The 26,754-nt window shown below is 43.0% G+C and overlaps 1 protein-coding gene and 1 long non-coding RNA gene across 5 annotated transcripts in view; one reads left to right on the top strand and one right to left on the bottom strand.

Annotated features, from left to right (window-relative positions):
- Positions 1–200: 200 nt before the first annotated feature.
- LOC134293287 (uncharacterized) overlaps positions 201–26,754 on the top strand; it is a 29,964-nt gene continuing 3,410 nt past the window's right edge. The window contains exon 1 of the long non-coding RNA XR_010000294.1: positions 201–298. This is a non-coding gene — a long non-coding RNA (uncharacterized LOC134293287). The remainder of the gene's footprint in view (positions 299–26,754) is intronic.
- Positions 20,914–26,754, bottom strand: part of mapkap1 (MAPK associated protein 1) — a 199,787-nt gene continuing 193,946 nt past the window's right edge. For all 4 annotated transcript variants that reach the window (XM_062960432.1, XM_062960431.1, XM_062960433.1 and 1 more), the window contains one exon: positions 20,914–21,575. In XM_062960432.1, coding sequence (XP_062816502.1) covers positions 21,450–21,575 — 126 coding nt within the window. In that variant the 3' untranslated portion in view covers positions 20,914–21,449. The remainder of the gene's footprint in view (positions 21,576–26,754) is intronic.

Below are 26,754 nucleotides of genomic sequence, written 5' to 3'. Positions count from 1 at the left end.
TGTGTGATTTATTATTATTATTATTATTATTATTGTTGACACAAAGACATAGTAAGACACAGCAAACGAGATCTATATGCTGGTTTTCGTATTACAAAATCACAAGTCGAATATTTCCCAAGTGTTTACGACTGTGTGATGTATTATTATTAATATTATTATTATTATTATTATTTCTTACCTGTCTCCCAAAATTTCTCCCATCAGGTCTTTCAAGAATTCCAGATTCTTTGGAACGTAATGATCAAGACGGCATTGTTCTCTAGACGCACCTACAAAGAACAAGGGCGGTTAAAGGGTACGTCTACACTGTCGGGATTAATGCAGTTTAACACCACTTGAATTGCCATGGCTTGATGCTACGGAACCCTGGGAGTTGTAGTCTGACGTGACACTTTAGAACACTAAAAACCTTGTCGAACTACATAGAATCATAGAATCATAGAATAGTAGAGTTGGAAGAGACCACATGGGCCATCCAGTCCAACCCCCTGCTAAGAAGCAGGAAATCGCATTCAAAGCACCCCCGACAGATGGCCATCCAGCCTCTGCTTAAAAGCCTCCAAAGAAGGAGCCTCCACCACGGCCCAGGGGAGAGAGTTCCACTGCCGAACAGCCCTTCTCACTGTGAGGAAGTTCTTCCTGATGTTCAAGTGGAATCTCCTTCCTTTCCTGTAGTTTGAAGCCATTGTTCCGTGTCCTAGTCTGCAGGGCAGCAGAAAACAAGCTCCCTCCCTCCTCCCTATGACTTCCCCTTACATATTTATACATAGCTATCATGTCTCCTCTCAGCCTTCTCTTCTGCAGACTAAACATGCCCAGCTCTTTAAGCCGCTCCTCATAGGGCTTGTTCTCCAGACCCTTAATCATTTTAGTCGCCCTCCTCTGGACGCTTTCCAGCTTGTCAACATCTCCCTTCAACTGTGGTGCCCAAAATTGGACACAGTGTGATTCCAGGTGTGGTCTGACCAAGGCAGAATAGAGGGGAGCATAACTTCCCTGGATCTAGACGCTATTCCCCTATTGATGCAGGACAGAATCCCGTTGGCTTTTTTAGCAGCCGCATCACATTGTTGGCTCATGTTCACCTTCCTCTCCACGAGGACTCCAAGGTCTTTTTCGCACACACTGCTGTCAAGCCAGGCATCGTCCCCCATTCTGTATCTTTGATTTCCATTTTTTCTGCCGAAGTGAAGTCTCTTGCATTTGTCCCTGTTGAACTTCATTTTGTTAGTTTCGGCCAATCATCTCTCTAGTCTGTCAAGATCGTTTTGAATTCTGCTCCTGTCTTCTGGAGTGTTAGCTGTCCCTCCCAGTTTGGTGTCGTCTGCAAACTTGATGATCGTGACTTCTGACCCTTCGTCTAAGTCGTTAATAAAGATCCTGAACAGAACCGAACCCAGGACGGAGCCCTGCGGATGGCACTCCACTTGTCACTTCTTTCCATGATGAAGACGACGCATTGGTGAGAATCACCCTTTGGGTTCGTTCGCTTAGCCAATTACAGATCCACCTCACCGTAGTTTTGTCTAGCCCACATTTTACTAGTTTCCTTGCCAGAAGGTCGTGGGGGACTTTGTCGAAGGCCTTACTGAAATCTAGATATGCTACATCCACGGCATTCCCTGTATCGACCCAACTCGTAACTCTATCGAAAAAAGAGATCAGATGAGTCTGGCATGACTTGTTTTTGGTAAATCCGTGTTGACTATTAGCAATGACCGCATTTGTTTCTAAGTGTTCGCAGACCACTTCCTTAATGATCTTTTCCAGAATTTTGCCTGGTATTGATGTGAGGCTGAGGATCTGATATCATTAAGCGCCATGGCAGTATCATTCATTCTAGAGTCTGGGTACAACCTTAAATTATATACTGTATATACTCGGGTATAAGCCTAGTTTTTCAGCCTTTTTTTTAAGACTGAAAAAGCCCCCTTCGGCTTATACTCAGGTGAGGGGCCTGGTTGGCTTATATTTGGCTCAGCTTATACTCGAGAGTATATGGTACTTTTATTATTTTTCTCTATTATTATTGTTAGTATTATTACATTTATTATTTTTCTCTATTATTGTTGCTAATACAGTAGAGTCTCACTTATCCAACACTCGCTTATCCAACGTTCTGCCGGCCCGTTAACATTGGATAAGCGAGACTCTACTGTATTACATTTATTTTACTCTATCTTTTATTATTATTAATACATTTATTATTTCACTCTGATCTTATTATTATTACATTTATTATTTTACTCTATTTATTATTACATGTGTTATTTTCCTGTATTTATTATTATTTATTATTATATTATATTATATTATTCCTGTATTTATTATTAGGGCCTGGGCTGTGGCGCAGGCTGGAGAGCAGGCCAGCTGCAACCAGCTGCAATGAATCACTCTGACCAGGAGGTCATGAGTTCGAGGCCCGCTCGGAGCCTATGTTTGTCTTGTCTTTGTTCTATGTTAAAAGGCATTGAATGTTTGCCTATATGTGTAATGTGATCCGCCCTGAGTCCCCTTCAGGGTGAGAAGGGCGGTATATAAATGCTGTAAATAAATAAATAAATAAATAAATAAATAAATTATTATTATTATTATTACATATATTATTTTACTCTATTATTATTAAAAGGATACATAAGCACATTTACATTGAAGGTGAGAATGATTTAATCAGAGTTGGACAGTCTTGTCTTAAATTTGAGCTTTATGTAAATATTCAAAAACATTTAACCTACTGATGCCTCAATTAATGTAATTTTAATGGTATCTATTTTTATTTCTGAAATTTACCACCCTCAGCTTATACTGGAGTCAATGTTTTCCCAGGTTTTTTTGTGGTAAAATTAGGTGCCTCGGCTTATATTCGGGTCGGCTTATACTCGAGTATATACAGTAATGTAATTTTATTGGTATTTATTTTTTTTCTGAAATTCACCACTCTCGGCTTATACTGGAGTCAATGTTTTCCTAGGTTTTTTTGTGGTAAAATTAGGTGCCTCGTCTTATATTCGGGTCGGCTTATACTCGAGTATATACGGTAATGTAATTTTATTGGTATCTATTTTTATTTCTGAAATTTACCACTCTCGGCTTATACTGGAGTCAATGTTTTCCCAGTTTTTTTGGTGGTAAAATTAGGTGCCGCGGCTTATATTCGGGTCGGCTTATACTCGAGTATATACGGTAATGTAATTTTATTGGTATCTATTTTTATTTCTGAAATTTACCACCCTCGGCTTATACTGGAGTCAATGTTTTCCCAGTTTTTTTGTGGTAAAATTAGGTGTCTCGGCTTATATTTGGGTCAGCTTATACTCGAGTATATACAGTAATGTAATTTTATTGGTATTTTTTTTTTCTGAAATTCACCACTCTCGGCTTATACTGGAGTCAATGTTTTCCCAGGTTTTTTTGTGGTAAAATTAGGTGCCTCGGCTTATATTCGGGTCGGCTTATACTCGAGTATATACGGTAATGTAATTTTATTGGTATCTATTTTTATTTCTGAAATTTACCACTCTCGGCTTATACTGGAGTCAATGTTTTGCCAGTTTTTTTGGTGGTAAAATTAGGTGCCGCGGCTTATATTCGGGTCGGCTTATACTCGAGTATATACGGTATATAGAGAAGGGGAAAGAGATAACAGGACGTTTGTTTGGAGAGAATCCATCCTAACAATGGATATATAGTACGCTCCTTCCTTGGAGACCCAGCAGGTGCTTTTGCACAGTCGCCCAAGAGGTATTTCTTTCCATCGCTGAGCATTGCAGGTGGCCTTTGGTCCTAAAGGGAAGGAAAATCACAATGCAAGGGGAAAGGAAGAGCCGGAATTGCAACTTCGCCAGGTAATTAGCGAAAATCCGGAGCGCGCAGCTTTCCGCCTGCGCCGCTGGAACCTATCACGGGGGAGCCACTAATTAAGCCGGTTGCAATCGCTGCCACAGCAGAACTGCCATGCTCAGCCTCCCTAAAAAAGCCATACAGTGAGCATCGAAAGTCCCATGTTTGCCTCAGTGTCTGGTGGAGTCTCCTTTTCTGGAGGCTCTCAAACAGAAGCTGGATGGCCATCTGTCAGGAGGGCTTGGATCAAAGCCTTAGCATTGAACGGTTGTGTTGTTAAAGTGCAGAGTATGGAACCCTGCGCAGATGGGGAAGCCTTAGCATTGAACGGTTGTGTTGTTAAAGTGCAAAGTATGGAACCCTGCACAGACGGTTCCATTTGGAGGGAAGCCTTAGCATTGAACAGTTGTGTTGTTAAAGTGCAAAGTATGGAACCCTGCACAGACGGTTCCATTTGGAGGGAAGCCTTAACATTGAACAGTTGCGTTGTTGAAGTGTGAAGTATGGAACCCTGCACAGACGGTTCCATTTGGAGGGAAGCCTTAGCATTGGACGGTTGTGTTGTTAAAGTGCAAAGTATGGAACCCTGCACAGACGGTTCCATTTGGAGGGAAGCCTTAGCATTGAACAGTTGTGTTGTTGAAGTGTGAAGTATGGAACCCTGCACAGACGGTTCCATTTGGAGGGAAGCCTTAGCATTGGACGGTTGTGTTGTTAAAGTGCAAAGTATGGAACCCTGCACAGACGGTTCCATTTGGAGGGAAGCCTTAGCATTGAACAGTTGTGTTGTTAAAGTGCAAAGTATGGAACCCTGCACAGACGGTTCCATTTGGAGGGAAGCCTTAACATTGAACAGTTGTGTTGTTGAAGTGTGAAGTATGGAACCCTGCACAGACGGTTCCATTTGGAGGGAAGCCTTAGCATTGGACGGTTGTGTTGTTAAAGTGCAAAGTATGGAACCCTGCACAGACGGTTCCATTTGGAGGGAAGCCTTAGCATTGAACGGTTGTGTTGTTAAAGTGCAAAGTATGGAACCCTGCACAGACGGTTCCATTTGGAGGGAAGCCTTAACATTGAACAGTTGTGTTGTTGAAGTGTGAAGTATGGAACCCTGCACAGACGGTTCCATTTGGAGGGAAGCCTTAGCATTGGACGGTTGTGTTGTTAAAGTGCAAAGTATGGAACCCTGCACAGACGGTTCCATTTGGAGGGAAGCCTTAGCATTGAACAGTTGTGTTGTTAAAGTGCAAAGTATGGAACCCTGCACAGACGGTTCCATTTGGAGGGAAGCCTTAGCATTGAACAGTTGTGTTGTTAAAGTGCAAAGTATGGAACCCTGCACAGACGGTTCCATTTGGAGGGAAGCCTTAGCATTGGACGGTTGTGTTGTTGAAGTGTGAAGTATGGAATCCTGCACAGACGGTTCCATTTGGAGGGAAGCCTTAGCATTGGACGGTTGTGTTGTTGAAGTGTGAAGTATGGAATCCTGCACAGACGGTTCCATTTGGAGGGAAGCCTTAGCATTGGACGGTTGTGTTGTTGAAGTGTGAAGTATGGAATCCTGCACAGACGGTTCCATTTGGAGGGAAGCCTTAGCATTGGACGGTTGTGTTGTTGAAGTGTGAAGTATGGAACCCTGCACAGACGGTTCCATTTGGAGGGAAGCCTTAGCATTGGACGGTTGTGTTGTTGAAGTGTGAAGTATGGAATCCTGCACAGACGGTTCCATTTGGAGGGAAGCCTTAGCATTGAACAGTTGTGTTGTTAAAGTGCAAAGTATGGAACCCTGCACAGACGGTTCCATTTGGAGGGAAGCCTTAGCATTGAACGGTTGTGTTGTTAAAGTGCAAAGTATGGAATCCTGCACAGACGGTTCCATTTGGAGGGAAGCCTTAGCATTGAACAGTTGTGTTGTTAAAGTGCAAAGTATGGAACCCTGCACAGACGGTTCCATTTGGAGGGAAGCCTTAGCATTGAACGGTTGTGTTGTTGAAGTGTGAAGTATGGAACCCTGCACAGATGGGGAAGCCTTAGCATTGAACGGTTGTGTTGTTAAAGTGCGAAGTATGGAATCCTGCACAGACGGTTCCATTTGGAGGGAAGCCTTAGCATTGAACGGTTGTGTTGTTAAAGTGCAAAGTATGGAACCCTGCACAGACGGTTCCATTTGGAGGGAAGCCTTAGCATTGAACAGTTGTGTTGTTAAAGTGCAAAGTATGGAACCCTGCACAGACGGTTCCATTTGGAGGGAAGCCTTAGCATTGAACGGTTGTGTTGTTAAAGTGCAAAGTATGGAACCCTGCACAGACGGTTCCATTTGGAGGGAAGCCTTAGCATTGAACAGTTGTGTTGTTAAAGTGCAAAGTATGGAACCCTGCACAGACGGTTCCATTTGGAGGGAAGCCTTAGCATTGAACAGTTGTATTGTTAAAGTGCAAAGTATGGAATCCTGCACAGACGGTTCCATTTGGAGGGAAGCCTTAGCATTGAACGGTTGTGTTGTTAAAGTGCAAAGTATGGAATCCTGCACAGACGGTTCCATTTGGAGGGAAGCCTTAGCATTGAACGGTTGTGTTGTTAAAGTGCAAAGTATGGAATCCTGCACAGACGGTTCCATTTGGTGGGAAGCCTTAGCATTGAACGGTTGTGTTGTTGAAGTGTGAAGTATGGAACCCTGCACAGACGGGGAAGCCTTAGCATTGAACGGTTGTGTTGTTAAAGTGCGAAGTATGGAATCCTGCACAGACGGTTCCATTTGGAGGGAAGCCTTAGCATTGAACGGTTGTGTTGTTAAAGTGCAAAGTATGGAACCCTGCACAGACGGTTCCATTTGGAGGGAAGCCTTAGCATTGAACGGTTGTGTTGTTGAAGTGCAAAGTATGGAACCCTGCACAGATGGTTCCATTTGGAGGGAAGCCTTAGCATTGAACGGTTGTGTTGTTAAAGTGCAAAGTATGGAATCCTGCGCAGACGGTTCCATTTGGAGGGATGTCTTAGCATTGAACGGTTGTGTTGTTAAAGTGCGAAGTATGGAATCCTGCACAGACGGTTCCATTTGGAGGGAAGCCTTAGCATTGAACGGTTGTGTTGTTGAAGTGTGAAGTATGGAATCCTGCGCAGACGGTTCCATTTGGAGGGATGTCTTAGCATTGAACGGTTGTGTTGTTGAAGTGTGAAGTATGGAACCCTGCACAGACGGGGAAGCCTTAGCATTGAACGGTTGTGTTGTTAAAGTGTGAAGTATGGAATCCTGCACAGACGGTTCCATTTGGAGGGAAGCCTTAGCATTGAACGGTTGTGTTGTTAAAGTGCAAAGTATGGAACCCTGCACAGACGGTTCCATTTGGAGGGAAGCCTTAGCATTGAACGGTTGTGTTGTTGAAGTGCAAAGTATGGAACCCTGCACAGATGGTTCCATTTGGAGGGAAGCCTTAGCATTGAACGGTTGTGTTGTTAAAGTGCGAAGTATGGAATCCTGCACAGACGGTTCCATTTGGTGGGAAGCCTTAGCATTGAACAGTTGTGTTGTTAAAGTGCAAAGTATGGAACCCTGCACAGACGGTTCCATTTGGAGGGAAGCCTTAGCATTGAACAGTTGTGTTGTTAAAGTGCAAAGTATGGAATCCTGCACAGACGGTTCCATTTGGAGGGAAGCCTTAGCATTGAACGGTTGTGTTGTTAAAGTGCAAAGTATGGAACCCTGCACAGACGGTTCCATTTGGAGGGAAGCCTTAGCATTGAACGGTTGTGTTGTTAAAGTGCAAAGTATGGAACCCTGCACAGACGGTTCCATTTGGAGGGAAGCCTTAGCATTGAACGGTTGTGTTGTTAAAGTGCAAAGTATGGAACCCTGCACAGACGGTTCCATTTGGAGGGAAGCCTTAGCATTGAACGGTTGTGTTGTTAAAGTGCAAAGTATGGAACCCTGCACAGACGGTTCCATTTGGAGGGAAGCCTTAGCATTGAACAGTTGTGTTGTTAAAGTGCAAAGTATGGAACCCTGCACAGACGGTTCCATTTGGAGGGAAGCCTTAGCATTGAACGGTTGTGTTGTTAAAGTGCAAAGTATGGAATCCTGCACAGACGGTTCCATTTGGTGGGAAGCCTTAGCATTGAACGGTTGTGTTGTTGAAGTGTGAAGTATGGAACCCTGCACAGACGGGGAAGCCTTAGCATTGAACGGTTGTGTTGTTAAAGTGCGAAGTATGGAACCCTGCACAGACGGTTCCATTTGGTGGGAAGCCTTAGCATTGAACGGTTGTGTTGTTGAAGTGTGAAGTATGGAACCCTGCGCAGACGGGGAAGCCTTAGCATTGAACGGTTGTGTTGTTAAAGTGCGAAGTATGGAATCCTGCAGAGACAGTTGGTCAATGCGACTTAAGCAATGTGTAGTCACTGAATTCTTGACCGCAGAAGGTGTCACCCCAAAGGAGACTCATCAGAGAATGCAATCTGTTTGTGGTGATGGTGTTGATGTGAGTCCTGTGTGTCGTTGGGCGAGTAAGGTGCACGATGCAATACTAAGCATTATTTCTGCGTTTGATTAATTAAAATATTCCCATCCAAATCCAAGTAACGAAGGTGGAGGCATTACTTTTCATTCAACGTAAGAGACATTGCGTTGGACTTGGATTGTGTGAGACCAAGCTCAAATCCTTACTCTAGATGCAGAACCCATCTAAATGGCCTGGAATAAGCCACATTTTCTCATGATCAAAGGTCTGAAAGTCATGAATCTCTCTGAGGTGTGGCTTATGGAGATGGGAATGTTGTTGATAGAGAAGAGTATTTGAAGAGGAGACATGAGAGCCATTGAATATTTAAAAAGAGGTCATATGGAGGAACAAGCATATCAAGGGCTGGGCTTAAACCGCCAGCTGCAGAAAATCTTGCCAATCGAAAGATCGGCGGTGCGAGCCCAGGTTGGGGTGAGCACCTGCCATCAGTCCCAGCTTCCTAACCATCTAGCAGATCGAAAACAGAAATGCAAGTAGATAAATAGGTACTGCTTTTAGCAGGGAGGTAATAAAGGTGCTCATAAGGACATTGCTTGGGAGGATGTCTAAGGACGACAAAACTCCTTGGCATGGAAAATGGAGCAACATGTCTATAATGGGATTGAGTACTTGCCGTATGTGTGTTCTGTAATCCACCCTGAGTCCCCTCAGTGAGGTAGAGCAGAATATAAATAAAGTATATTATTATTATTTATTATTATTATTATTATTATTATTATTATTATTATTATTGTGTTGTCGAAGGCTTTCATGGCCAGGATCACAGGGTTGTTGTATGTCTTTCGGGCTGTGTGGCCATGTTCCAGAAGCATTCTCTCCTGACGTTTCGCCCACATCTATGGCAGGCATCCTCAGAGGTTGTGCCTGCCATAGATGTGGGCGAAACGTCAGGAGAGAATGCTTCTGGAACATGGCCACACAGCCCGAAAGACATACAACAACCCTATTATTATTATTATTATTATGACACAGCAAACAAGATAGATATGCTGGATTTCGTATCACAAAATCACAAGTCAAACACTTCCCAAGTGTCTAGGACTGTGTGATGTATTTTCGGATGATGCATGCAGATCCCAGCAGGATGGCCTTTTGCAGTTGGCAGATCGTAATTTTGTCAATGTCTATTGTTTCCAAATGCCGGCTGAGATCTTTTGGCACGGCACCCAATGTGCCCATCACCACCAGGACCACCTGCACTGGTTTCTGCCAGAGTCTTTGAAGTTCAATCTTGAGGTCTTGATAGCGGTTGAGTTTTTCCTGTTGTTTTTCGTCAATGCGACTGTCACCTGGGATGGCAACATCAATGATCCAAACCTTTTTCTTTTCCACAACTGTGATGTCTGGTGTGTTGTGTTCCAGAACTTTGTCAGTCTGGATTCGGAAGTCCCACAACATCTTTGTGTGCTCATTTTCCAATACTTTTGCAGGTTTGTGATCCCATCAGTTTTTTGCTGCTGGGAGGTGGTACTTGAGGCATAAGTTCCAATGAATCATTTGGGCCACGTAGTTGTGCCTCTGTTTGTAGTCTGTCTGTGCAATTTTCTTACATTACTATTATTATTATTATTATTATTATTATTATTATTATTATTATTGACTCAAAGACATAGTATGACACAGCAAATGAGGTATATATGCTGGATTTCAGGAACCCCGGTAGCGAAGTGTGTTAAAGAGCTGAGCTGCTGAACTTTCAGACCGAAAGGTCCCAGGTTCAAATCCCGGGAGCGGCTTGAGCGCCCGCTGTTAGCGTCAGCTCCTGCAAACCTAGCAGTTCGAAAACATGCAAATGTGAGTAGATCAATAGGTACCGCTCTGGCGGGAAGGTAACGGCGCTCCATGCAGTCATGCCGGCCACATGACCTTGGAGGTGTCTACGGACAACGCCGGCTCTTCGGCTTAGAAATGGAGATAAGCATCAAACTCCAGAATCAGACATGACTGGATTTAACATCAGGGGAAACCTTTACCTTTACCTTTTATACTGGATTTCATATCACAAAATCACAAGTCGAACACTTCCCAAGTGTTTAGGACTGTGTGATGTATCGATGGAAAATAGGAAAATAGCTCAGACTCAACATCTTGTCTAATCCAGCATTGAAATCCAGGAATCTTGACCCGAGATGATCTTTCTTTGGCAAGTGTTGGGAGAAATGTTGATGGTGAAATAAAGGCTTATCGAGAGAAGGAACAATTCTTCATTCTTGGCCATTTGGAGAAATGAGGCACAAAGGGAATCAGAAATACCTTCTTCTGGGAAAAGTTCGTAGGTGAAGCTCTTGGGAGATTGTCCACATTTGTAGGTTTGGTTTTGTCTAAAACCTATTGCGACTTGTCAGGAGAGAAGTGGGGCAAAGTGAATAAACGAGGGCATTATTTTCCCATTTTGGTGCTCAGCGTCTGTTTGTCTAATCAAGAGAGTCAACCACAGCCGACGTGCCCATTTTATTTAACTTTTCCTCTGTCAAAAGGAGTTTAAAATGCGTAATGAACAAGCCGGGCGCGACTTGAAATATAATCCCATTACTCTGATGAGATTACCAAGGCTAGGAGAGTTCACAAATCATGCTTAGGGCTTTTTATAGCCAACATCACCCTGTTTGAGATTTTTACATTTTCAAGCAAGAGGTGTGCAGAGGGAATAAAACATGACAAGAGCCTCCTTTTTAATCATTAAAACTGTCCATCTTTTAAAGGAAGAGGCTAGGAATCGGCGGGTTTCATGTCAGTGGGTCAGCGAATCCATACCAGGCTTTGGCTAGCTTTTTAAGGAGCTCTCCAAGGTGCTGAAACCATCCCAGAGTAGGATTTGGCACTTTGGAGATCTCATTTTAAACCTGAATCAAAACCTGGAATGGATTCACCATCAACTGACATTGGACACATTGTGTGCCTTTATGATAATTCAGGCAGGCTTTAAACATGTAGCCTTTCATAGAGTTAATATATTCTTTTAATCTTGAATTTACTTTTACAAATATTTTTATGTAGCTATATATTTTTAAGTGGGGCCACGTAATGCAGCAGGTGTTGTGGCTCAGTCTGACGATGAGGGGGGATTTGGGTTTATGCAGGCTGACCAAGGAAATGTTGAAGACTGAATTGTCAGAGAGGCCGCAGGCTAGCAGTGAAGCAGAAGTTTGTGATAAACAGATTAGTAATGAAGCAGAAATCAGTGGTAAGGGTGACCTTTCACAGGATTCAGAACATCAACAAGTCTCAGGTGGCTCTGGCAGCGAGTCAGAGGAGTCTTCCTTAGATAGGGATATAAGGTTAAGGTTAAGAGTTCATCGTCTTAACCTTAACCTTATATCATCGTCTTTTGGGTTGTAATGTATGTTATTATTTATTATATTGTTAAATTGTGTTATGATGTGTTGTTTTATATTTTGTTATATTGTATGGTTCTGGGCATGGCCCCATGTAAGCCGCCCCGAGTCCCCGTTGGGGAGATAGTGGAGGGGTATAAATAAAGTTTTATTATTATTATATTATTATTATTATTATTATTATTATTATTATTATTATTATTTTATTATTATTATCGTCCCAAATGTTCCCTTAGGATAGGTGGTAAACGTGTGGGAACTCAAGGATGAAGGGATGCTTTCTTAGCCTGCAAGCATGGTTAAACAGGAAGAAACAGGGAAAGATTTCAGATGAAGCAACGTTGATTTTGGAAGCTAAGTTCCTGCCTTGTCTATGTTCATGGAAAAGGATTCTTACTTTTTTTCATGCTTAGATCCTGTGTTTTGGATTGTATTTTGGAGTTCATACTGCCTTGTTTTCAGGACTGATCTGCTATAATAGAGACTTTGAACTATATTCTACAGATTGCCTTTGCATATGGATTAATGCTTTCTTTACTGCTTTCTATTCAGACTTTGCTATCTTTTATCAATAAACTGTAAAAACCAAGTCTGCTGTGGTGGTGTGTGTGTTAAGGGCAAGGTGAACCAGCGCTGAGGTGCAACAGCAGGTTAAACCACTAAGCTGCAGAACTTGCCGACTGGAAGGTTGGCGGTTCGAATCCGCAGGACAGGGGGAGCTCCCGCTGTTAGCCCCAGCTTCTGCCAACCTAGCAGTTCGAAAACCTGCACATGTGAGATCAATAGGTGCTGCTTATTGACTCAAAGACATAGTATGACACAGCAAATGAGGTATATATGCTGGATTTCAGGAGCCCCGGTAGCGAAGTGTGTTAAAGAGCTGAGCTGCTGAACTTTCAGACCGAAAGGTCCCAGGTTCAAATCCCGGGAGCGGCTTGAGCGCCCGCTGTTAGCTTCAGCTCCTGCCAACCTAGCAGTTCGAAAACATGCAAATGTGAGTAGATCAATAGGTGCTGCTTCGGCGGGAAGGTAACAGAGCTCCATGCGGTTATGCTGGCCACATGACCTAGGCGGTGTCTATGGACAATGCCGGCTCTTCGGCTTAGAAATGGAGGTGAGCACCAACCTCCAGAGTTGGACAGAGGAAAACCTTTACCTAATAATAATAATAATAATAATAATAATACACTAATAGAATGGTATATTTATGTTATATGTAATATTACTAATAATATTACAATATAGTGTTATAGTACAATATAGTAATATATAATGCTTATATTGTGCTATACGAATAATATAATATAGTGTATGTACACTAGCTGTGCCCAGCCACGCGTTGCTGTGGCGAAGTATGGTGGTATGGGAAATAAAGTATTGAGGAACTGGTGGTAGTTAAGGTAAAGGGTAAAGGTTTTCTCCTGACATTAAGTCCAGTTGTGTCCGACTGCACACTGAAGTGGATTATATGGCAGTGTGGAGTCAAGATAATTCAGTTCAAAGCAGATAATATAAGATTATAAATGGGTTATATAGCTCTGTGGAAGGGCCTTGAGTCTACACTGCCATATAATCCAGTTCAAATCAGCTAATCTGTATTTTATAGGCAGTGTGCAAGAGGCCTAAGTGAGGCCTAACTCTGCCTGTACCCTGGGCTGAGTGGGTTGCTAGGAGACCAAGTGGGCGGAGCTTAACCTTTAACTGGCAGCAATTGGAATAAAAACAATTATTCCTCTCCCTCTAATTAGGACTTTATTTTTATTTTATTTTTGTTGTATGAACGTAGAGGCATGGATGAGAGGTTGTGCTGCCAAGTTTAGTGTTTCCGGGATGTGTAGTTTTGTTGTTTTGTCCTAGGCCGAAATTTCATTACCCTTTTATATAGATAGATACGGCTGGTAAGCCGCCCTGAGTCCCCTTCGGGGTGAGAAGGGTGGGATATAAATGTCGCTAATAAATAGTAATAAAGAAATGGAAGGGTATCCAAGGAAAGGCTAGAGAAGAAGAGAAGAAAGAAAGAAGAGGAAGAAGGTATGTAACGGAAATGGAAGAAGGAAGGAAAGAGCAGGCCACAAGGAAAATACATGGCTATTACTTAGTACAGGGGTCCTCAAACTTTTTAAGTGGGGGGCCGATTCACAGTCCCTCAGACTGTTGGGGGGCCGGACTAGGATGAAATAGTCCAATATGAGGATTGTTGTTGTTGTGTGCCTTCAAGTCATTTCAGACTTAGGTCAACCCTAAGTCTAAAGTTTAGGACAGAGGCCAGGTCAATGACCTTGGAGGGCCTTAGTTTGGGGACCCCTGATCTAGACGATCTCATAAGACGATAGGTAAGTAAGGAGACCTCCAAAGACCATCTAGATGGTCTCATAAGACCATCGGTAAGGAAAGGGACCCTCAAAGGCCATTAGATGATCTCATCAGGCCATCAGAAGACCATAGGTAAGGAAAGGGGCCCCCAAAAGCCATCTAGATAATCTCATAAAACCATAGGTAAGGAAATGGACCCTCAAAGGCCATCTAGATGGCCTCACAAGATCATAGGTAAGAAAAGGGACCGTCAAAGACCATCTAGATGGTCTCATAAGACCATAGGTAAGGAAAGGGGCCCTCAAAGGCCATCTAGATGATCTCATCAGGCCATCAGAAGACCATAGCTAAGGAAAGGGACCGTCAAAGACCATCTAGATGGTTTCATAAGACCATAGGTAAGGAAAAGGACCCTCAAAGGCCATCTAGATGGTCTCATAAGACCACAGGTAAGGAAAAGGACCCTCAAAGGCCATCTAGATGATCTCATAAGACCATAGGTAAAGAAAAGGACCCTCAAAGGCCATCTAGATGATCTCATCAGGCCATCAGAAGACCATAGATAAGGAAAGGGACCCTCAAAGACCATCTAGATGGTTTCATAAGACCATAGAGAAGGAAAGGACCCCCCCCCCAAAGGCCACCTAGACAATCTCATAAGACCATAGGTAAGGAAAGTGACCTCCAAAAGCCATCTAGATGGTCTCCTAAGGCCGTAGCTAAGCAAAGAGACCTTCAAAGACCATCTAGATGATCTCATAAGACAATAGGTAAGCAAAATGACCTCCAAAGACCAGGTAGACTTAGGTCAACCCTAAGTCTAAAGTTGAGGACAGGGGCCACGTCAATGACCTTGGAGGGCCGCATCTGGCCCCCAGGCCTTAGTTTGGGGACCCCTGACTTAGTACATGAATAAGGCTTGACGTAATACAGCCCTGAAGTATTACAAGGGGCTCCACCATCTTATTAGTAAGTAGTCCATGCCTAACATAACCCCTAGAAACACACTTCGGTCCCGGAATCCTCTACAATGAGGGCTTTCCATGGCCAAGGGCTTCCAACAAACAAAGCCGAGGAAGGGAAAAGAGAGGGTTGAGAAGTTGGAGAGATACAGCTTTTATGGTCCTTCCTTTTTGGCACATCATAAAAAAGGGAAAGAAACCCCACCTGCTCAGAGTAGCGGCGGCTGAGGCCTCGGAGATAGGAGCTGATGATTTAAGCAGCATTAATTTTAGCCGAAGCTCCCTCCTGAAATGTAGCAACAACTCCGGGAGGCAGATTCCTCTGGAAATTCATGGTTCCATTACAGACGTGTCTCCGTGAATAACTGCCCCCATTAATCTTGGCGGGCTGCACCCAAGCAATGCCTTAATGAGCTTCCTTCCTCCCGTTTCTTCCAAAGGTTGGGCTCGAGAGCCTCGCTTTTGCCTCCGTCCCCAAAGCGCTCTCAACTTATCGTGCAGGAAACCAACTTCTACTTGGATCCCATACCCACAGATACTTCATACTTCACACTTCACAGATAAAGACAGAGGCAAAAAAATAATAATCAGAATTTGGCCATGAAGGTGAAAGATGAGGAAGGATATACAAGCTAGAAAGGGCCGCAGCAGTTTTCTTTTACCTGAGCCTATTGGGAAGGGCAAGACGATGCTTCTCCATGCCTTGCTGAGTCTTTTGAGCCTTGAATTCAGGTTTGCTGCAACTGCCATAAGCTGAGAACAAAAGTGAGATCACAAATTATTTTCAAGGCAGTTGAAAAGATCGGACGGCAAGAGGATTAATTGGGATAATTGCCCAATTGGGATACCGGGTCAAGATTATGATGAACCAGTTGCAACTGGGTGGCTGAATTTGACTTAGGTACTGGAGATCCAAAGTGCTACCATCCCCATGGAGAGAGAGGTTCACATAAAGCAGTGGTTCTCAACCTTCCTAATGCCGTGAACCCTTAATACAGTCCTTGATGTTGTGGTGACCCCCTTAATACAGTCCCTGATGTTGTAGTGACCCCCTTAATACAGTCCCTGATGTTGTAGTGACCCCCTTAATACAGTCCCTGATGTTGTCGTGACCCCCTTAATACAGTCCCTGATGTTGTAGTGACCCCCTTAATACAGTCTTTGATGTTGTACTGACCCCCTTAATACAGTCCCTGATGTTGTACTGACCCCCTTAATACAGTCCCTGATGTTGTAGTGACCCCCTTAATACAGTCCCTGATGTTGTAGTGACCCCCTTAATACAGTCCCTGATGTTGTGGTGACCCCCTTAATACAGTCCCTGATGTTGTAGTGACCCCCTTAATACAGTCCCTGATGTTGTACTGACCCCCTTAATACAGTCCCTGATGTTGTGGTGACCCCCTTAATACAGTCCCTGATGTTGTAGTGACCCCCTTAATACAGTCTTTGATGTTGTCGTGACCCCCTTAATACAGTCCCTGATGTTGTAGTGACCCCCTTAATACAGTCCCTGATGTTGTAGTGACCCCCTTAATACAGTCCTTGATGTTGTGGTGAACCCCTTAATACAGTCCCTGATGTTGTCGTGACCCCCTTAATACAGTCCCTGATGTTGTACTGACCCCCTTAATACAGTCCTTGATGTTGTGGTGACCCCCTTAATACAGTCCCTGATGTTGTCGTGACCCCCTTAATACAGTCCCTGATGTTGTACTGACCCCCTTAATACAGTCCCTGATGTTGTCGTGACCCCCTTAATACAGTCCCTGATGTTGTCGTGACCCCCTTAATACAGTCCCTGATGTTGTACTGACCCCCTTAATACAGTCCCTGATGTTGTGGTGACCCCCTTAATACAGTCCCTGATGTTGTCGTTACCCCCTTAATACAGTCCCTGATGTTGTACTGACCCCCTTAATACAGTCCCTGATGTTGTGGTGACCCCTTAATACAGTCCTTGATGTTGTGGTGAACCCCTTAATACAGTCCCTGATGTTGTCGTGACCCCCTTAATACAGTCCCTGATGTTGTGGTGACCCCCTTAATACAGTCCTTGATGTTGTGGTGAACCCCTTAATACAGTCCCTGATGTTGTAGTGACCCCCTTAATACAGTCCCTGATGTTGTGGTGACCCCCTTAATACAGTCCTTGATGTTGTGGTGAACCCCTTAATACAGTCCGATGTTGTCGTGACCCCCTTAATACAGTCCCTGATGTTGTGGTGACCCCCTTAATACAGTCCTTGATGTTGTGGTGAACCCCTTAATACAGTCCCTGATGTTGTACTGACCCCCTTAATACAGTCCCTGATGTTGTAGTGACCCCCTTAATACAGTCCCTGATGTTGTCGTGACCCCCTTAATACAGTCCCTGATGTTGTACTGACCCCCTTAATACAGTCCCTGATGTTGTGGTGACCCCCTTAATACAGTCCTTGATGTTGTGGTGAACCCCTTAATACAGTCCCTGATGTTGTCGTGACCCCCTTAATACAGTCCCTGATGTTGTACTGACCCCCTTAATACAGTCCCTGATGTTGTGGTGACCCCCTTAATACAGTCCCTGATGTTGTGGTGAACCCCTTAATACAGTCCCTGATGTTGTCGTGACCCCCTTAATACAGTCCCTGATGTTGTGGTGACCCCCTTAATACAGTCCTTGATGTTGTGGTGAACCCCTTAATACAGTCCCTGATGTTGTGGTGACCCCCTTAATACAGTCCCTGATGTTGTAGTGACCCCCTTAATACAGTCCCTGATGTTGTACTGACCCCCTTAATACAGTCCTTGATGTTGTGGTGAACCCCTTAATACAGTCCCTGATGTTGTCGTGACCCCCTTAATACAGTCCCTGATGTTGTAGTGACCCCCTTAATACAGTCCCTGATGTTGTCGTGACCCCCTTAATACAGTCCCTGATGTTGTACTGACCCCCTTAATACAGTCCCTGATGTTGTGGTGACCCCCTTAATACAGTCCTTGACGTTGTGGTGAACCCCTTAATACAGTCCCTGATGTTGTCGTGACCCCCTTAATACAGTCCCTGATGTTGTGGTGAACCCCTTAATACAGTCCCTGATGTTGTCGTGACCCCCTTAATACAGTCCCTGATGTTGTGGTGAACCCCTTAATACAGTCCCTGATGTTGTCGTGACCCCCTTAATACAGTCCCTGATGTTGTGGTGACCCCCTTAATACAGTCCTTGATGTTGTAGTGACCCCCTTAATACAGTCCCTGATGTTGTCGTGACCCCCTTAATACAGTCCCTGATGTTGTACTGACCCCCTTAATACAGTCCTTGATGTTGTGGTGAACCCCTTAATACAGTCCCTGATGTTGTCGTGACCCCCTTAATACAGTCCCTGATGTTGTAGTGACCCCCTTAATACAGTCCCTGATGTTGTCGTGACCCCCTTAATACAGTCCCTGATGTTGTACTGACCCCCTTAATACAGTCCCTGATGTTGTGGTGACCCCCTTAATACAGTCCTTGACGTTGTGGTGAACCCCTTAATACAGTCCCTGATGTTGTCGTGACCCCCTTAATACAGTCCCTGATGTTGTGGTGACCCCCTTAATACAGTCCCTGATGTTGTAGTGACCCCCTTAATACAGTCCCTGATGTTGTAGTGACCCCCTTAATACAGTCCCTGATGTTGTCGTGACCCCCTTAATACAGTCCCTGATGTTGTGGTGACCCCCTTAATACAGTCCCTGATGTTGTAGTGACCCCCTTAATACAGTCCCTGATGTTGTAGTGACCCCCTTAATACAGTCCCTGATGTTGTGGTGACCCCCTTAATACAGTCCTTGATGTTGTAGTGACCCCCATAATACAGTCCCTCATGTTGTGATGACTAACCGTAAAATTATTTTTTGTTGCTACTTCATAATGGTAATTTTTTTACTGTTATGAATCGTGATGTAAATATCTGATATGTAGGATGTATTTTCATCCACTGGGATTTATAGTTAACCTACAATCAAAGAACATTCCGAACTCCACCATCGATGGAATTGAACCAAACATGGCATACAAAATTGATAATGTAATACAATATAATAATATACTATTATAATTGTATATTTATATTACATGTAATATTACTAATAATATTGTCGTATAGTACAATATAATAATATATAATGCTTATATTGTGCAATACTAATCATATAATATATTGTATGTATATATAACTTGTAAGCCGCCCTGAGTCCCCTTCGGGGTGAGAAGGGCGGGATATAAATGTCGCAAATAAATAAATGCAATACAATACAATACAGACCAACAAAAAATACTGGAAGGGTTTGGTGGGCATTGACCTTGAATTTGGGAGTTGTAGTTCACCTACATCCAGAGAGCACCGTGGACTCAAACAATGATGGCTCTGGACCAAACTTGGCACAAATACTCAATATGCCCAAATGTGAACACTAATGGAGTTTGAGAAAAATAGACCTTGACATTTGGGTAGTGGCTGGGATTTATAGTTTGTTGCCTTCACGGTCAAGAACGACTCTCAACTTTACCTCCTTTCCTAAAGGCCTGTCAGTGGTTTTCCTTCCTAGCACATGGACTTGCTCCAGACATATCCATAACGCTCCCTGCTGACCATACTCCTGAATATCTGAATAGATAAAAAGAAAGGAACTTTTTAAACGTCCCATCAGGAGACTTATTTTCAGAGTGTTGTTCTTTATTTACTGTCCAGATTGTAGAGTTTTTTTTAATGCTGGCTGCCAGGTTTTGTTCATTTGGATGGTTCCCAGGAACCTAATAATAATAATAATAATAATAATAATAATAATAATAATAATAATAAGTCCTTTGTTGGGAGGTGTTAGCTGGCTCTGGTTGTTTCCTGTCTGGAATATGTCTAGCTGAGCTCAGACAAGCATTGAAGCCCTGCCCACCTGGCTAACCAAGTTTCCAGGGGGCCTCTGCGCATGCGTAGTTAGTAATTTTTGGCTTTGGGAGGTTTTCTGTAATTTGGACCTAATTTTATAGGGTTTTTTGATGGAAAGACATAGATTGGATGACTATGTCTTTTGTGGCCAAATTTGGTGTGATTTGGTTTAGTGGTTTTGTTGTTTACTCCATGGGAATTACGTACACACACACACACACATATATATATATACTAGCTGTGCCCGGCCACGCGTTGCTGTGATAAAGTCTGGTGGTATGGGAAATAAAGTATTGAGGAATTGGTGGTAGTTAAGGTAAAGGGTAAAGGTTTTCCCCTGACATTAAGTCCATTATAAATGGGTTATATAGCTGTGTGGAAGGGCCTTGAATCTACATTGCCATATAATCCAGTTAAAATCAGATAATCTGTATCTTATAGGCAGTGTGGAAGAGGCCTAAGTGAGGCCTCTTCCACTTAGGCCTGTCCCCTGGGCTGAGTGGGTTGCTAGGAGACCAAGAGCTTAGCTTTCTAACTGGATAATTGGATAAAAACAATTATTCCTCTCCCTCTAATTAGGACTTTATTTTTCTTTTTGTTGTATGAACGTAGAGGCATGGATGAGGGGTTGTGCTGCCAAGTTTAGTGTTTCTGGGATGTGTAGTTTTGTTGTTTTGTCCTAGGCCGAAATTTAATTACCTATATATATATAAAATATGTGACAAGCAAGAATGAGATAATCTTCTTCTAAAGTCATGTATGGTGAACGAGTGGAAAAGGTAACCAAAGATCCTGGAAGGATATAGATCCTTGGCTGCCTTCCTGCCACCTTCCCAATTTCTCCCCATGGAAGACCTATCTGAAAAATAGATTTTGATGGCACGAGATGTAATGATTTCCATATGGTATGATTAACACAACACAACCTACTTTCTGACCACAAGAAATCCACACAATAGTATGTTCCAAAGAAAGTAGACTGAATGAACTCTGCGTTGGCCACAAAAACCAGACTGTGGAATTAGGCCTTGCGAAAGAGTACAACTGGTTTATTAATAGCAAAAAATGGGTACATTTGTCCTAGAAGTTTTATTTTTTTGTTTTAAGAAATCGGATCTGAGTCACAAGCGATACGTTTGTGGGTGTGTCTTGTTTGTGTGTGTGTGTTGAGTGTGTTACAAGTGGGAGGCCTGAGTCAGTTGGAGCCTCGGTTGGCGGATCGCTTGGCCAGCCTGCGGCGGCTTTCCTCGCAACGGTAAACGTTTGAAAGAGAGTTCTAGAAAAACAAAACAAACAAGGTGTCAAGCCTAAGGGGGCCTCTTCCCGGCCCCAAGGCCTCAAATGCCCAGCAGCCGTCTTCGGGGTTGATATGGCTCTTGGTTTCCGTCAAAGGGCGATGCCCGCGGCCAAATGTGGCCTCATCATGCCGACCTATAAAAGAACGATTTCTGCCCTGGTTAGCTTCTAGCTGTTTCGGCAGCTCCTGTCCCAGGCAACCGGGGGGCACCTGCCACTTGGTTCTAAGCGGGCAGCATCTCTTCCATTGGGTTCCAGTCCAGCCTAAGACCTCACTGCTGTCCTGTTTTCTTCTCCTTCTGAAAGCTAAAGCTGGTCCTTCGGCTCAGTTTCCGTTGCTTCTGAGCCAAGTAATCCGCTCGGGCCGTACTGGCACGGGACTCAAGGATATAGTTCACCTGGAGAGAGAGAGAGAGAGATAGACAAAAAGGACAAAGAAAGAGCCATTTGAGACCCAAAGCATGGTCAATACCCAGAGAATGGTGAAAATATCCTCAAATGGATTAAAGTCTCATGGATTTTCATTGGCCACTCCAAGACTGCAGAATAACCTGCCAGAAGAGCGATGACAACTAAATTAGCTGTCAGAGTTTAAGAGACAACTAAAGAGTGGAAAATATCCTCAAATGGATTAAAGTCTCATGGATTTTCATTGGCCGCCCCAAAACTGCAGAATAACCTGCCAGTAGAGCTATGACAACTAAATTGGCTGTCAGAATTTAAGAGACAACTGAAGGTCTATCTCTTTCAGTGGAAAATATCCTCAAATGGATTAAAGTCTCATGGATTTTCATTGGCCACCCCAAGACTGCAGAATAACCTGCCAGAAGAGCTATGACAACAAAATTGGCCGTCAGAATTTAAGAGATAACTGAAGACCTATGTCTTTCAGTGGAAAATATCCTCAAATGGATTAAAGTCTCATGGATTTTCATTGGCCGCCCCAAGACTGCAGAATAACCTGCCAGTAGAGCTATGACAACTAAATTGGCTGTCAGAATTTAAGAGACAACTGAAGGTCTATCTCTTTCAGTGGAAAATATCCTCAAATGGATTAAAGTCTCATGGATTTTCATTGGCCACCCCAAGACTGCAGAATAACCTGCCAGAAGAGCTATGACAACAAAATTGGCCGTCAGAATTTAAGAGATAACTGAAGACCTATGTCTTTCAGTGGAAAATATCCTCAAATGGATTAAAGTCTCATGGATTTTCACTGGCCGCGCCAAGACTGCAGAATAACCTGCCAGAAGAGCTTTGACAGCTAAATCGGCTGTCAGAATTTAAAACCTATCTCTTTCAGTGGATGTAACCAGTCAATTTTTAACACTGAATTTTAAATTATTGTGTATTTTACGAAACTGTGCTTAAATATATGTATTTTACTGAATGTTTTTATGATGATGTGTTTTAACTATGTGGCATGTATGGGTGTGTACCAGCTGAACCGCTGACCCGAAGACCTGAAGATCGGCGGTTCAAATTCGCAAGATGGGGTGAGCTCCCATCTGTGAGCCCCAGCATCCCATGCAAGGACATGAGAGAAGCCTCCCATAGGATGGTAATGCATCCAAGCATCCCCTGGGCAACGTCTTTGTAGATGGCCAATTATTTCACACCAGAAGCAACTTGTATTATATACTCAATTCGCTTCTGACACAATAAAGAAAACTATGTGGTGGCCTCAAGCCCCAAGGAGAGGTGAGAAATAAATAAAATGTATTATTATTGTTGTATTATTATTGTATATATATAAAAATTATTATTGTTGTTGTATTCGTATTATTAGTATTGTTTTTATTTTTAATATATTTATAGCATGAGTATTATTTATATTTATTTATATTGTTGTATTAGTATTCGTATTTTTATTATTTCAAACTGGACCCCTTTACAAAGAAAAGAGCTAACAAGGACATTGGTTCATCTTCAGTCATCAGAGCCTGGACCTTAAGCTGGTCCTCAAGGAAAAAGGGGGAGGAATCTTGGGGTGAGAGCACTACCTTCTCAGACTTGTTTTTGGTTTGAATCATATATTTGACTGTATTATGCTTAATGATATCACCAAGGGCTTCCCCATGACATCACAAGAGGTCTATGACCTTTAAGCATGATTTCCGGCCTTTGGAGGTCGGAACTTCCTGCATACTGAGGAATGTGTTTTCTTATCTCTTGGTCTCAGGGAGGGAATTGGGATATTGCCTTCTCTGCAGAATGTAATGTCCTTCATGATCGTGGTCTACAGCAGTGGTTCTCAACCTGTGGATCCCCAGGTGTTTTGGCCTACAACTCCCAGAAATCCCAGCCAGTTTACCAGCTGTTAGGATTTCTGGGAATTGAATGCCAAAACATCTGGCGACCCTCAGGTTGAGAACCACTGGTCTACAAGCATCTCTAAGTAAGGAAACCATCTCCATAGTCAACAGTAGGCAGTACAGGAGAGTAGATGTTCCTCAAAGAAGTGAAAACTATTGGCAGCATCTTGACAAACAGATGGTTTTAAGACCTGAGGTAAGTTGAGAACCTCCTGAGTTATGGTCTTGAAGGAAAAACCAGAGAAAGAACTGCTAACTCAAGGTATGAACTTCTACATAACTGTTTTAGGAGAAACGTCATGTTGGACAGCCATCTTCTCTATCTTAAAGGTCTCCAAATGAATCACTCAGAAGTATATGTAGGGTTACTCTTTCTCTTTTAACTATCTATAGATGCTTTCATGGTCATCTGAGCACTGGATTATGACTTAAACCAGGATCCGAATCCTTATTTAGCCATGGAAACCCACTGTCCGGACATTGGGAAGTGCCTGTCTCAGCCTCAAAGGAAGACAAGGATAACTACTCTCTGAATGTAAGAAAATCCCATGATTTGCCTTAACTTCAACCCAAGTTGAAGGCACGCAGCAACTGTTGGATTATGGTTGTATGTGTATGAAATGTAAATCAAGTGTTTTCTGCTGTTGTGCAAGAGTGTGTGTTTCAGCAATGAAACAGTTAACAGCAGGCTAGTTTTGACTGACAGCCTGTTGTGACTGCTAATGACGTATCAGGCATGGTTTCCAGCCTTTGGAGGTCAGAACTTCCTGCAGACTGAGGAATGTGTTTTCTTATCTGTGTGTGTTGAACTGGTGCCTGCCGAGGCAAGAGGCTAAAGAGAAATGCCAGTTCAGAGACGGCTTTTGCTGTGCTTTGTAAATATGTTGGTAGATATTGAAATAAATGTTTGGACTTCAGACAACAGATGTGTTTGAGTCTGACATTTGAACAGAGGAATTGGTGTGGTAGACTATTGCAACCAATTCATCAGGGTGCTGGAGCAGATGATTGATGGAGTTTTTCTGCTGTTGTGCAAGAGTGTGTGTTTCAGCAATGAAACAGTTAACAGCAGGTTAGTTTTGACTGACAGCCTTTTGTGACTGCTAATGACCTATCAGGCATGATTTCTGGCTTTGGAGGTCGGTACTTCCTGCATACTGAGGAATGTGTTTTCTTATCTGTGTGTGTTGAGCTGGTGCTTGCTGAGGCAAGAGGCTAAAGAGAAATGCCAGATCAGAGCGATGGCTTTTGCTGTGCTTTGGTGTGGCAGACGATTGCAACCAATTCATCAGGGTGCTGGAGAAGATGATTGATGGAGTTTGAAGAAACCCACTCGGCACGCACCCTGACCTCCACGCTCTCAACAACAAGGGACAATTCTCAGCCAGGGAGCTCTCGTATCTCACCAAATACAAATCCTACAGTGGAATATTAGTTGTACAGCATGAATGGGCCTTTGGGTTATTTTTTCAATATCTCAATATCTCAATTTATGGCACCAGGTTCACCCACCTGTTCGTCAAGATCTACAAAATCGGAACGAGCTTTCTCTTGACATAATGCCAGGAAGAACCAGTCAGATCGCTCCGTCAGCAACGTACACGAAATAGTGGATATTTCCCCACTTTTCTTTACGAAGTTTTCTCTCCCCGCTCTTTGTCTGCCTCCTGTGTGTTTTGGCACGTGCTCCTCGACGGAGGCGTTATTAAATGATATTTAACAAGCCGGCTCTTCCTCGAGATTTATTATCTCCCAGCACTTGGGCAATAATCACATAGATAATTTTAATGGAAGGTTAATGCAAAAATCAAAAGATAAAGACACCCTTTGCTCCGCCATTAGCTGGCTAATACGCTGTGGCATAAAATCTTGCCCAATTTTATGCACTGCGAGGTGCTGCTCTTCCGTTGCCGATTGGGGCGGAAGGCAGAAGAAATCCACGTTGGGAGGTTTCGCAGCCAGTAATGCATTAGAAACTTTATTTCTCTATTATATAAAGCACCTGATTTGTAAAGGATGACTCAGTCTCCACATGTTTGAACCATGTCCCAAAACGATGTACTCATTCCACACTCTCCAGTCGGCACACAACTTGGCTCGCTTGCACAAGCTGTCCCTATTTAGTGCCATTTCCAGTGCATCTACATTATAGAATTAATGCAGTCTGGCACCACTTTGGAATCCTGGGAGTTGTAGTTTGATGAAGCGGGATAGAAGTTAAGTAAATAAATAAAAAATAAGTAAAACTACAACTTCCAGCGTTGAGCCATGGCAGTTGGTGTCAAACTGCAATCATTAATTTGCTATTACAGTAGAGTCTCACTTATCCAACATCCGCTTATCCAACGTTCTGGATTATCCAACGCATTTTTGTAGTCAATGTTTTAATACATCGTGATATTTTGGTGCTAAATTCGTAAATACAGTAAACTACATAGCATTACTGTGTATTGAACTACTTTTTCTGTCATATTTGTTGTACAACATGATGTTTTGGTGCTTAATTTGTAAAATCATAACCTAATTTGATGTTTAATAGGCTTCTCCTTAGTCTCTCCTTATTATCCAATATATTCACTTATCCAATATTCTGCCGGTCCGTTTATGTTGGATAAGTGAGACTCTACTGTAATGCAATCTGGCACCACTTTGGAATCCTGGGAGTTGTAGTTTGATGAGGCACCAATCTTCTCTGGCACAGAAGGCTACACATCCCACTTCTGAGTCCTTTTGAGTGGGAAAACCGGGATAGAAGTTAAGTAAATAAATAAAAAATAAGTAAAACTACAACTTCCAGCGTTGAGCCATGGCAGTTGGTGTCAAACTGCATTCATTAATTTGCTATTACAGTAGAGTCTCATCCAACATAAACGGGCCGGCAGAACGTTGGATAAGCGAATATATTGGATAATAAGGAGAGATTAAGGAAAAGCCTATTACACATCAAATTAGGTTATGATTTTACAAATTAAGCACCAAAACATCATGTTACACAACAAATTTGACAGAAAAAGTAGTTCAATACGCAGGAATGTTATGTTGTAATTACTGTATTTACGAATTTAGCACCAAAATATCATGATATATTGAAAACATTGACTACAAAAATGGCTTGGATAATCCAGAAGCTTGGATAAGTGAGGCTTCGATAAGTGAGACTCTGCTGTATAAGCCAAAGTGAGCCACTTAGGGACCCAAAAGGCTTTGTTAAAACCTTTCCCTTTTACAATCTTATCATTTTATTCCTTTATTATTGTACTAT

Source organism: Anolis carolinensis, unplaced genomic scaffold (genome assembly GCF_035594765.1).
Source record: "Anolis carolinensis isolate JA03-04 unplaced genomic scaffold, rAnoCar3.1.pri scaffold_7, whole genome shotgun sequence".
Classification (NCBI taxonomy): domain Eukaryota; kingdom Metazoa; phylum Chordata; class Lepidosauria; order Squamata; family Dactyloidae; genus Anolis; species Anolis carolinensis.
Note: the sequence above shows the minus strand (reverse complement) of the source record. Positions and strands in the feature narration are given on the sequence as shown.